This window comes from Nelumbo lutea, chromosome 2, assembly GCF_056320005.1.
Source record: "Nelumbo lutea isolate HS-2025 chromosome 2, American lotus-T2T, whole genome shotgun sequence".
In the NCBI taxonomy this organism is placed as follows: Eukaryota; Viridiplantae; Streptophyta; class Magnoliopsida; order Proteales; family Nelumbonaceae; genus Nelumbo; species Nelumbo lutea.
Window position 1 is genome coordinate 68,201,415 of NC_142685.1, and position 12,316 is coordinate 68,213,730.

General features: G+C 37.4%; 1 protein-coding gene across 2 annotated transcripts; it reads left to right on the forward strand.

Annotated features, from left to right (window-relative positions):
* The first annotated feature begins 7,166 nt into the window (after positions 1-7,166).
* LOC148871364 (uncharacterized) lies at positions 7,167-9,965 on the forward strand. Of its 2 annotated transcripts, XM_088969048.1 has the most exons (6): positions 7,167-7,290; positions 7,415-7,441; positions 7,570-7,632; positions 9,430-9,508; positions 9,597-9,642; positions 9,747-9,965. In XM_088969048.1, the coding sequence occupies exons 1-6, from the start codon at positions 7,249-7,251 to the stop codon at positions 9,754-9,756; spliced, it is 267 nt and encodes an 88-aa protein (XP_088825174.1). In that variant the 5' UTR covers positions 7,167-7,248; the 3' UTR covers positions 9,757-9,965. The 2 variants fall into 2 exon arrangements, with proteins under 2 accessions (XP_088825174.1, XP_088825175.1); XM_088969049.1 differs by lacking the exon at positions 9,747-9,965 and having other exon boundaries at positions 9,597-9,646.
* The last annotated feature ends 2,351 nt before the right edge of the window (positions 9,966-12,316 follow it).

Here is a 12,316-nt window from a genome sequence, read left to right on the forward strand (position 1 = left end):
GCCTCGCTTTGTATCTCTCAATTGTCCCATCCGCCTTGTATTTAACAGAAAATACCCACTTACACCCTACAAGTCTTTTCCCTTCAGGCAAGGTAACCAGAGTCCATGTTTTGTTCTTCAATAGTGCCTCCATCTCTTCTTGTATGGCCTGAGTCCATTTCGGGTTTGCCAAAGCTTCTTGAATACTGGCGGGAATATGATTTGAGGACAATTCTTGCGCAAATGCTTTTAGAGGTTTGGAGAGTCTCCTCGTTGATATATGATTGGCAATTGGATACTTTGACCTCCAATCCTCAACATCTAGAGAATATCTATTTGGCGGTTTGCTACGATTATGCTTAAAAGGTAAAGTGTAACCAGTCGAAGTATTCATATCGTTAGAGCTTGAAGGTGTGGTAGGAGAGATTACCTCAGGGATGCTCTCATGCGTTTCTGAGATATCCTCAGGAGATGGGCCTTCCAGTACTGGGGAGGTTGGGGTCTCTATTTCTTCTGCTGGGAGAGGCGGTGTAGACATTGGGGTCTCTATAGTTGTCTCTGGTGCTATCTTTGTAGGTGTCTTACCGATTGCTTCATTGACCACCATCTCTGTTGAAGCACTCGTATTCAGCCAGTCGGGTAAAAACTAGTTCTGTTATTCACTCTGACTCTCCCCCTAAAGAGAAGAATTGGTTTTGGAAGGAGAGTAGAATGTTTCAGATTCCATAAAGGTAACATCCATGGTAACATAGGTGCGGTGGGTGACTGGGTCATAGCATCGGTACCCTTTTTGGTGTAGCGTGTACCCCAAAAATAAGCATCTAGTTGCTCATGGATCCAATTTTGTGCGTTGATTTTTATGTAGATGCATGAACGCCACATAGCCAAAAACTTGAGGTGGAATCATCAAAATGGATAGCAAGGAGACATGTGATGAAAGAACTTGTAATGGTGTTTTAAACTATAAGACCCATGATGGCATTCGGTTAAGGAGGTGCACGGCAGTAGCAACAACATCAACCCAATGTCGGTTAGGTACATGTGCTCCAAGTAATAGAGCGCAGGCAGTTTCGAGTATGTGCCGGTTCTTCCTCTCAGCAATGCCATTTTGCTGTGGAGTCTGTGGGCATGAAGTCTCATGAAGTAACCCATGAATCTGGAAATGATCTTGGAATCATTGATTCATGTATTCCCCGCCATTATCAGACCTGAGTACTTGGATCTGTGATGTGAACTGAGTCTTCACCATCATATGGAAAGATTGAAATACAGTCAACACTTCATCTTTATATTTCAGCAGATATAACCATGCCATGCGAGTGCAATCATCAACAAAGATTACAAACCAGCGAAATCCAGACACTGTAGTTACCGGGGATGGCCCCCACACATCGGAGCGAATCAAAGCAAATGGAACTCTACTTTTATTCATACTTAAGGGATAGATAGTTCTATGACTCTTAGCTAAGATGCAAGTGTTACACTGAAAATCATGAGGTTGTATATATGTAAATAATTCCGGAAATAAATGTTTCATGTAACCGAATGATGGATGTCCTAACCGGCGATGTCAAATCCAAATCTGTTGTTCTTTGATGTTACTTTGATGATGTGCATGATGTGCTTGACCCGTGTTGAGATCATCCATGTAGTAGAGCCCCCCCCCCCCCTCGCCTCCTAGTACCATGCCCAATTAGATCAGAGGAGACAAAAAGTAGGATAAATGAGCACAACACAATTTAGATAAGAGGAGATCTGGCTAATAGATAGTAATTCATGGGAGAGTGAGGGAACAAGCAAGTTGTTCTTCAAGGATATTGCAGGTGACAAGGTCACAATGCCTGCTCCCACAACAAAATTTAGATCAGAGGAGATCTGGCTAATAGATAGTAATTTATGGGAGAGTGAGGGAACAAGCAAGGTGTTCTTCAAGGATATTGTAGGTGACAAGGTCACAGTGCCTGCTCTCGTGACTTGTGCAGGTGACAAGGTCACAGTGCCTGCTCTCGTGACTTGTGCAGGTGACAAGGTCACAGTGCCTGCTCCTGTGACTTGAGAGATAGCCCCATTGGCATTAGCAATTGTAGTCTGTCTTGGTGGTGAAGTCTTTGAAAAATCAATAGCATCATAGGTCATGTGGTCATTAGCCCTTGAGTCAAGTATCCATGCATTGCTATCAACAGTTTTGCTGGGAAGATTGTTACCTGAATCCGAGAGGTGTACATCTCCCTGTGGTATGAATGAGAGTTGAGATTCTATTGTAACCGTTGCAGCCTTACCACTAGTTTCAGCCTTGTCTTGATGTTTTCGAGCTTGGAGTTCATGCCACCAGTCGGGATAGCCATGTAGCTTGAAGCAATTCTCCTGAGTATGCTTTGAATTACCACAATGAGAATACTTAGTTCCACCAGAAGATGTTTGAGATTTAGAGGGCGTACCAGATTTTTCATTGCTTAAAGGCAGAGAACCCATAGGTTCCCTAGTTTTAACACCTCTAGAGGCCAAAACAGCTCCGAGAGTTTCAATATTGTTACTGGTGATCATGACCCTCTGTCGGATAGTTTCTCTCCGAACATGTGTGTATGCTTGTTCAATAATGGGAAACATATGCATTTGGAGTACATCTGCCCGAATCTTGTTTAGTCTATCATCAAGGCCATCCAAGAAGATATACACTCTCTCTTCTTGAAGAAGAGTATTGTACTGTTGAATATCCACCGCACACTCCATTGGATTTGGATGGCGAAAATCAATTTCTCGCCACAAACCTTGGAGATCATTATAATACTTTTCAAGGGACCCTCCAGACTGGCGCAAGCAGGTCACACGACGCCAAAGATCATATACTTGTGAGGTATCATTGCCATCAAAGTACATAGTAGCAACAGAATCCCACACCATCTTTGTTGTAGGGAATCGAATAAAGTTACCAATCAAGGATACGTCCATGGAGTTAATTAACCATCCATTGACAATAGCGTTGTCGGTGCGCCACCTTCAAAAGGTTGGGTCAGTCTATGGAGGCTAGGAAAGTTTGCCATTAATATATCCCAATTTGTCTCTGCCAGAGATATACATCTCAACAACTTGGGACCAAAGAGCATAGTTGGTGCCGTCCAACTTAATGCCGGTATGAGCGGTGGAGGTCTCTGTAGTCGAGGTCGGTCTGTGCAGGAGTTCAGTCATTCTGGTGGTCAATTCAATGAGGGTAGGATTGTGTCATTGTTCTCCAAACGGATCTGAGGTTTCCGAATCGGACATGGTTGTGTTTGCCGAAGGGTGTTCTTGCTGATGGCATCTCGGAGTAGAAGGGAGTCAACAATCGCACCTAATACTGAGTGTCAGAGAACGATGTTCAGTCGTTGTAGATCGCAAAGAAGTAGGCGGGCTGCAGCGATAGTAGCAGCAGTCAACCACCGGCGACCACGGTGGAATCAATAGTTCTAATGTGAAGAAGAGGCAGGTTGCACTCAGCAAGAATTTGCAGCGACAATATCAGTGGCCAACCACCGGCGACCACGGTGAGACGGCAAGATCTAGCAAAGAAACTGCTGGGCTTGCAGCGGCAGTAGTAGCGGCCAACCACCGGTGACTGCGGTGGAGTTGATAGTTCTGGGTAGAGAAAAAAAAAACACACGATAGAGCAACCGCCAGAATTGCAGCGGTAATAGCAGCGGTCACCCACCAGCGACCAAGACTTCGCAGCGATTAGGAAGATGAGTTTGTCACGGACCATGACATCTGATACCATGATAACTCGAGTAGAAGGAGAAACTCTGATTCTTTCTTATTCTTCTTGTTTTTTTTCCTTCGCAAAGAGTGAGTTATATATACACACCTCTCCTAGTTACACACAAACTATCTTGTTCTACCTTTCCTAGTTACATACAAACTATTATGATAAAATATTCTCCTAGTTTACAGCTCATGCCAATACCTTATAGTCTGTGTAAATAGAACAATTGGTCTATGGTCGCTACGGCTAGCTGTAAGGTGCTTGAGATGAGAGTGAGGCCAAAGATCAATTCAAGAGGGAGTACAAAAGGCTCGATCGAAATGTTCCATAATTAATTCATCAGAGTGCTTGTTAGACCAAGTAAATGGTGAACCAACAAAGCCCAAATCAAGTAAACCACAAGCTTCAGCCATTTGATTAAACATTTGAACATGATGTGTGTCCGCAACACAACCGTCAATTTTCTCATCAGCATTGGAAATGGCATTCAAGTCTCCCATTAAAACCCATGGTCCAGAGATACTAGAGCCAACAAAAATAACCTCATCCTAAACCTTCTATCGCTGTGGTCAATTTGGATGACCATAAACACCAACAAAGTCCCATACCACTGAGGGAGGGTGTTTATTGATGGAAGCATGAATTAAATGTTCATTAAAATGAAGAATACACAACTCAAGTGACTTCAACCAGCCAAACCGTAAACCCCCGGACCGACCTTGAGAGAGAATGACAAAAAAATCATATTGCAGCAACTTGATAAAATTCTTTGAGATTTCACCAAATCACAACGAGTTTCAGAAATGAAGAAGATGGTAGGATTAATCTTCTTGAGGAGATAGTTGAAATGTCGAACTACCGATCTACCTCCTCCACCTTGACAGTTCCAAGAGAAACATATCATGGTGAGTGTGGTGGCAATTGATGGCTTGCCACCATAGCTACTAAAGAACATGGAGAATTCTTTGAGGAAGATGCATTCAATTCAGCCTTTAAACGAGCTTGCTTCTTGAGTTTAAGGTGAGATAACACAACACTATCAACGAAGACCAGATTGGAATGAAAGTTAGCAGCAACAACATTGTCTTCCAAAGGAGGTGCTTTGCGTTTCAAGCTACGAGGGGGGACTCCCTTAGTAATCTCCATAGCACAAACATTGGCATTATCAATAACGGAAGTGATAGTAAAGAAAGAGACAACAAGAGAGGGAATGGAACACATGCCTGATTTGGCGGGAATACCACCATAAAAAGTAGTAGTAATCCTGTCATCCGGTAGAGTTTGGCCAATAACATTTTCAATTGGTTGCACCTCCGTATGAGGCAAAGTATGAGCATGTGGAGTTGAGGTTCTTGGGGGATGCACGTGCTAGGTAACATCCAAACTCGGCGGCTCAACATCCATATTCATGTGAGGAGAACAAACCATTACATTCAAAATAGGAACAGACACGTTGGAATTAGAAAATTCACCAAATTTTGTAGTAACTGATGTAACTACATTAAATGATTTTCTTACACTCGCCTGGTTTGGTGAAATCATATCCATGTGTATTGGATGTAGTTCCGCCTTCCATAGCAAGAATATGAGCTGTGATCGTTTTATTGATAACCGTCGCAACAACCATTTCTGGGGCAGAGAATTGTTCCTATAACTGGGTTGTGGCAGGAGCAACTAGGTCCGGTGGCGGAGTTGATGAATGTTTATCCACAAAATTTATTCGATGAGATGGCAACATCCGTTGAGAGGATGGTGTCCGTATTGAGAGGAAGATACATTCAACGTTGAACTCCTCTAGTCGAGAACAAATAACTTCTAAAGTAGAAGCATCAATGGCGAAATGGAGTCGATGATGGGGTCGACATCCTTGTAAAACAAGACCAACCCTGCCACAGAAAGAGCAATACCGAGGAAGCCTTTTATATTGCACTCGGACTCTGATAGTTTCACCTATTAACAAAGTATATGGAACCTCCTATAGGAGAGGTTGAGTAATATCCATATGGATCCGTAGACGTGCAAACTAACTCCATTTTGAAATGTCACCCTCGAATGGACGATAAGGCTTTCCTAGTTTACTTCCAATATGACAAGCAACATTAGCATTCAGGTAAGCTAATGGGAGACCAAGAAGATGCACCCAAAAGTCCGCATGAGAGAGAGTACATATCTGGTCTTGTAGTTGCTTCTGCCTTTTGAAGAATGATAAGGTCATCCTCGAAAAGATACGGTCCACAATCAACAATAGAATCCCACTCAAAGCTACTTGGGAATTTGATTAGGAAAGAGTCTTTTGTAAAATTAAAAATTTCTGAAGTAGGAACTTTCCAAGATTTCACAAGCATTTCACGAAATCCACCCACATTAATCGATCGGTCAGTAAGAACCTTACAAACAAGATTACGTTGCCAAGAGTCAAGTGGAAGAGTATCTAACTGTTCAGCTTCCAATGCAGTATTTGGGTGTGGCAGTAAGAGAGATGAAAGATCCTTAAGTAAATCGTCGTTGGCTATTAACAGAGAAAAAACATGAAACAACAAGTGTGAAACGAGAGGGAGGGAAAACTTGCACTATGACAAGATGGATTAAGTTTATATATTATGCATGTATATTATATATAAATATATAATTATGTTTATTTACATAAACATAAATAATATATAACAAATATGAAAATTTTTTCATATAATGCATTATGGTATATTCATATAAGTTTGTTATTTACTTAAGTCAATAGAGTGATTAATTTATTTGGAACAATCTATTTATTTTTGGATAAAATGAACTCGGATTAAATAAAAAAACCAATCGTCAAAGATGGACTCTTGTTTTTGGTAGTCTGATCATACTCGGGTGTATTCGAACCCGACCCTATCACAACCCGCAATGAATGACAAGTAAGTAGGGGTGTTTATGGGTTGAGTTAGGTTGTTTGAGTCATTTTCTTCAATTGATTCAACCCAATTGGTTTACTTATTGATTAAACCGAAACCGACTGACCCTGAAGCAAAACCAACCCAAACATGAAGGGTCGGTTTAGTCGGTTTTTATATATATGTTAAACTAAATATCTATTTCTAAATATCTATTTATATTTAAGTTTATTTTTTTTTAATTTTTTATGAAAAATCAAAATATATATTTAAATCGCTTATTTTTTTATGCAAAATTGATTTTTTTGTCAATATATATTTAAAGTTATACAAAATTAAATTAAATATTGTACCATTATATTATATTTGTATTGATTTTATTTTTTATTTTTTATCATAAATAATCAATTTTTTTTTCAAAATTCAAACAAAACAAAAATAAAATATATCAACGTTTAACCTATAGGGTCATTTCACCCCTTCACTGAGTACCACTCGAACACGGTAGGGCTCTGACAGTTTACTCCGCGTGATCGTAACCCTATTTTTAAAAGGGCGCGCCGAGCCCCAGTATTTTTGAGTCGAACTCGAAAGCGTATCTACTGATTCTTCCCTCTCTCACAGACTTGCTGTTTGGGGCACACAACACAACTCGCAGCCATGGCGACAACCAGGGTTCAGAGGATTATGACTCAACCTATTGTACGTTTAGAGAAATTCTCTCTCTCTGTCCACTTTTTTTTTTTATGAAAAATAGCAATTATATGTTTATTTTGCGTTTTTTTACTAATTTTCCTTTTTGTGTTGGGATTGTTTGTGGCTCCAGAATCTCATTTTCAGGTTTCTTCAAAGTGTGAGTTATAACGATAATCCTTTCTGTTCGTTATCTTATTTTTCATTTGTGTAGCTGAAGTTTGTGCCAGCTTTTGGGTTTTTTTTTTCCTCTTATTGTGGTTCTTAGGTGACTATTTTTTGACGCAGAAATCCCGTATTCAGATTTGGCTGTTTGAGCAGAAGGATCTGAGGATTGAAGGGCGTATAATTGTAAGTTTCAAGTATATTATGCTTTTTGGGGAGTAAATGCCTTCTTTTTATTTGTTTATGCTTATTGTTTCATATTTATGGCTATGGTATTCCTTGAAGTAGTGTTTTCTCCCCTTTCTTTTACTGGTGAAAAAAAATCAAAGATGGAAAAAGTGCGCTAGTGTTGAAACTAGATTTGGGGCTATAATCTGGTGGAATATAGTCGAATTGCTAGGGACTGGTCTTACTGGGATTTGCTCATGTCAGGAATCCGATAATGTTTCTTAAAGAAGATGTGATTGTGAATTTGTGGGTAATTTCTTTATTTATGTTTCATACATAAATAGAGATGATGGGTTCTATCTAATGGGTCTTATGGAATGTCGATGGACTAAATCCTGTGAGATTAGTTAGAGGGTTCTTATTATAGTTTGGAAGAATCCCAGAATGTAGGAGAGACTGCTTTGTGGTTCTTTTGGATGGTGGAGTGGTGGAAAATCAATAGAACAATGTTGTTCGAGCCTGAAACTGTGAATGTGTCAAGGTGATTACTAGCAACTTTCGCCTCCTGTGACTGGGTGGACATTGTAGCATTTTCTTAATCTTCATCAACGTGGTCGCCAAAGGAAGGAGGGATAGAGAGAGGCTTATATATACACTTGAGTCGAACATGTTATTCGCACACAGAAACACCATTTTGAGTTGCTAAGAGAAACAAATCAGTGATCAACTAGTTTGTTTGTTGGTTGATCTAGTTCCAGTTGACCACATCACAGGTGTGAGCTGACTAGTTAAGGTAGCATCTCTACTCTCTTCAACTGACTAATCAGTTGACTACTCATAGTTGGCGTTTCATAGCTCTACATTGGCCGTGGAATTCTGGAAATTTTATATTTAGTATATGACAATTTACCACTTGGCGGTTGGTAAATTTATTTCTGGTAATAACCAAGATCCCCAGACTTTAGAAGGTTGGGTAGATTTCTATTGTAAACAGACTGGGAAGATCATTGTTCAAAGGTGATTTTAAGAAGCCTTTAATGTGGCTTTTGAAAGATATGCTTGCTTTGTTGAAGAGAGGGAGATTCCTCAAGGAAGAACGCTATATCCATTTTGAGAATATATGGCTACAACTTACAAGGTCTTTGTTTTGAATGGTGTAGAAGAGTGCTGGGATCTTCTTATTTTCCCTTAAGCTAATAAAGAGGGATCTGCTAATGAGCTAATCACATGTTCCAGGGTGGAAAAAGTAGCAAATCAAAATAAAACAAAACATAATGAAAGAAATGGAATTTGGATGGGATACATTACATTTGTGATCTGCACTCTGATTGCATGTAACATGTATAATGTTTTCTGCAATGCCCAGCTAAAGAGTTTACCCACTTTTTTGAATTTTGAATCAGGGCAGCCCGGTGCACAAGGCTCCTGCCAATGTGGGGTCTGGGGAGGGGCAATTGTACGAAACCTTACCCCCCCCCCCCCCCTCCCCTACAGAGGCTGTTTCCAAACTTTTGTTTCTGAATTTTGAATATACCTCTTTTTTTTTTCACCTGTACAATTCTATCATATGCTGATAGATATAACATAAAATGCATAACAAAAATATAGATTCTATGCTTTTCTTTAGTTTTGTGGTGTCATGCATCTGTTTATGCAGAGAGATCCATTAATCCAGACACAGAGTGCATGTCTACCTTGTCTACCTTTTCTGTCTGTGCACTTGCAATGCTAAAGTTATATCTAGAGTACTTTTTCCATAGTTTTCAAATCAACAAATGAATCTGACTTTCTGGATCTATTGTTGGAATTGCCCAGGGGTTTGATGAGTACATGAATTTGGTGCTTGATGATGCTGAGGAAGTTAACATTAAGAAAAAGACCAGAAAGCCATTAGGTAAGTAAAGTAATATTTCGTATGCCTTTCTCAGTTTGAGTTTCTCCTGCTTTGATAATGCGTGAAAATATTTCTTTCATTTGTTCAGGGAGGATTCTTTTGAAAGGAGACAATATCACACTAATGCAGAATACGTAAGTGAAGCTTGCATAATTCTGGATTCTCATTTCTCATCTCTCTCTCTCTCTCTCTCTCTCTCTCTCTGTACATGTTTCTAACCCTTCCTTTTATATCATAGGGGCAAATGATCGAGTAGACAATGGAATTCTTCATGTGCTCGTCTTGCATGTTCCAGAGTCCATGGCAGCCATGTTTTTCTATTTCCTGTATCTCGTTCAGTTTAACTCAGATACTAGTTTGCCCATGAAAACACCTTACATGCCCAAATAGATATGGTCATATGTATTTCTATGGTTTATTGGACCTTTAGAGTAACTGAGCTATCTGTTTTTCAGTATGTTCTACCCTTGTTCACATGCATGCATCTTCTCTTTTTATTGGTAACTAAGCATAAATATATACAACGTCAGGTCAGCCACTAGGAGTAATCAGTAACCAGTCACCGTGCCCAATCCAACTCCATTTTACTTTTACGCAAAAATCATTTTTATCGCCCACTACACCTACCGTTTGAAGCAATTACAAAATTATAACCAGAACAAAATTGGAGCAGATGTTCAATCTCTCTCTGTGCTTTTTGTTTAAAACAAGAAGAATAGCTTTGGTTGGTTTTGGCAAGAGGACCTTCTTGAAGGTAGCTGTCGAGTAGGGGTGGCAAATGGGTGGGTTGGGTAAGGGTCGAATACCAACCCACCATGACCCATTATCAATGCTTCTTAAAGGGTCATACCCACCCTAGCTCTGGGTCACCCTTACCCACCCATATTGACTCACTTGACCCACTCATATTGACTTTTATCCACCCTCACCTATAAATACAGAAACAGGTCGAGTCCATCTATATATCCAAAAACAACTTTTGAGAGAATAATCTCTCTCAAGACTACCACGTGTAATAAATAGGTCAGGTCGATTTGTACACCCGAAAATAACATTTTTGAGACAATCATCTCTCAAGGCCACCGTGTGATAGAAATGAGTCGGCCAACCTGTATACTCGAAAATAATATTTTTGAGAGAATAACCTCTACCAATATGACAAAAATGGATCAAGTCGACCTGTATGCCCGAAAGTGCAAAAATTATGTAGAAAAATACAAAATGCTTTGTAGAAAAATTGCAAAAAATATTGCAGAAAATTTAGAAAAAAATACCGAAAATACCAGAAAATTTTGCAAAAGTATAGAAAAAATACCAGAAATTGCAAAACTTTTGTACAAAAAATGCAGAATACTTCTGCAGAAATTATGTAGAAAAGTTGAATGAAATTCAAAAAAAATATATAGAAAAATAACAGAAAAAACTGCAACAAATACCAAAAATTGCAGAAAGTGCAAAAATACATAACTTTTGCAGAAAATTGCAAAAAAATGCAGAAAATACTAGAAAATGCATGAAAACACCAGAAACTGCATAAATTATTATACCAGAAAATTACAAACAATGCAGAAGAAAATTGTGAAAATACAAAAAATTGCAGGAAATACCAAAAAAACTAGAAAATTGCAGAAAATGTAGAAAATTACCAGAAAATTACAAAAAAAAACAATGCAGAAAATACAATAAGGTTTCAGAAAAATACCAGAAAATAACATAAAATAGCAAAATACTAGAAATTTACAAAATAAAATGCAGAAAAATACCAAAAATTATAAAAAATGCAAATATATATATATATAGAAAATGCATGAAAACACCAAAAAACATACCATAAAAACATGGCAAAAAATGGTAGGAGGAAGGCTCAACCTTTACTCACAAACCTTCCACCTGAATAGAGACTTTTAAATTACTAAAGCTAATGATTAAAGTAATGGTATCGAGTATCGGGTATTATATCGGATAACATGGATACAAATACATTTGGAAATGCATGGATACAGATAAAAAATACGGAAACGTATGGATATGCTATGGAAATACATAAAAATTTTATAAATACATTAGTAACACTAAATTTAATATCAAAATAATCACAAAATAGTATATAAATACATGAAAAATATAAATTTTAATGATATATAAGAAGAAATATATTACAATTACTCAACTAGTATACTGGGATGTGTAACTATCATATAATTTTATTTATAATGGATCAATCAAGAGTCCAAGACACTAAATATGTGGCACCTATTATATTTTAATTATTATATCAATTATTATTTTATTTTATCATTTTAATTTTTTAAATTAACAAAGAATCAACTCAAATTAAAATATGAATTAAAAAATTATAAAAATATAATCTTAACTTAGAGTGTATCAATTTTTTTAGTATTTCTATGATACATATCATATACAAATTCATAGTTTTTAATTACTAAAATTATTAGTCCATTATTAATATTTTTATTTCTATAAGTTTTATGAAATAATAATCATTTTCTGAAATAAATGTAGATTAGTGCATTTGATAGATTCAATTTAATATTATATTCTTCAAATACTTTTGTTTATAATATTTTTATTTTCTGTAAATAATAAATATTTTTTTTATTACTTATTAATGTAAATTAAAATATTAGTTAATAATTTATAAAAATATATAAAAAAATTAAGATTTATATCATGTGCGAATTTATAAATTTTAAGTATTAAAATTTTTATAATATTATTAATATTCTATTTGTATAAATTTTTTGATATTAAAAATCATCATTTTATACAAATGTAGATTTTATAGAT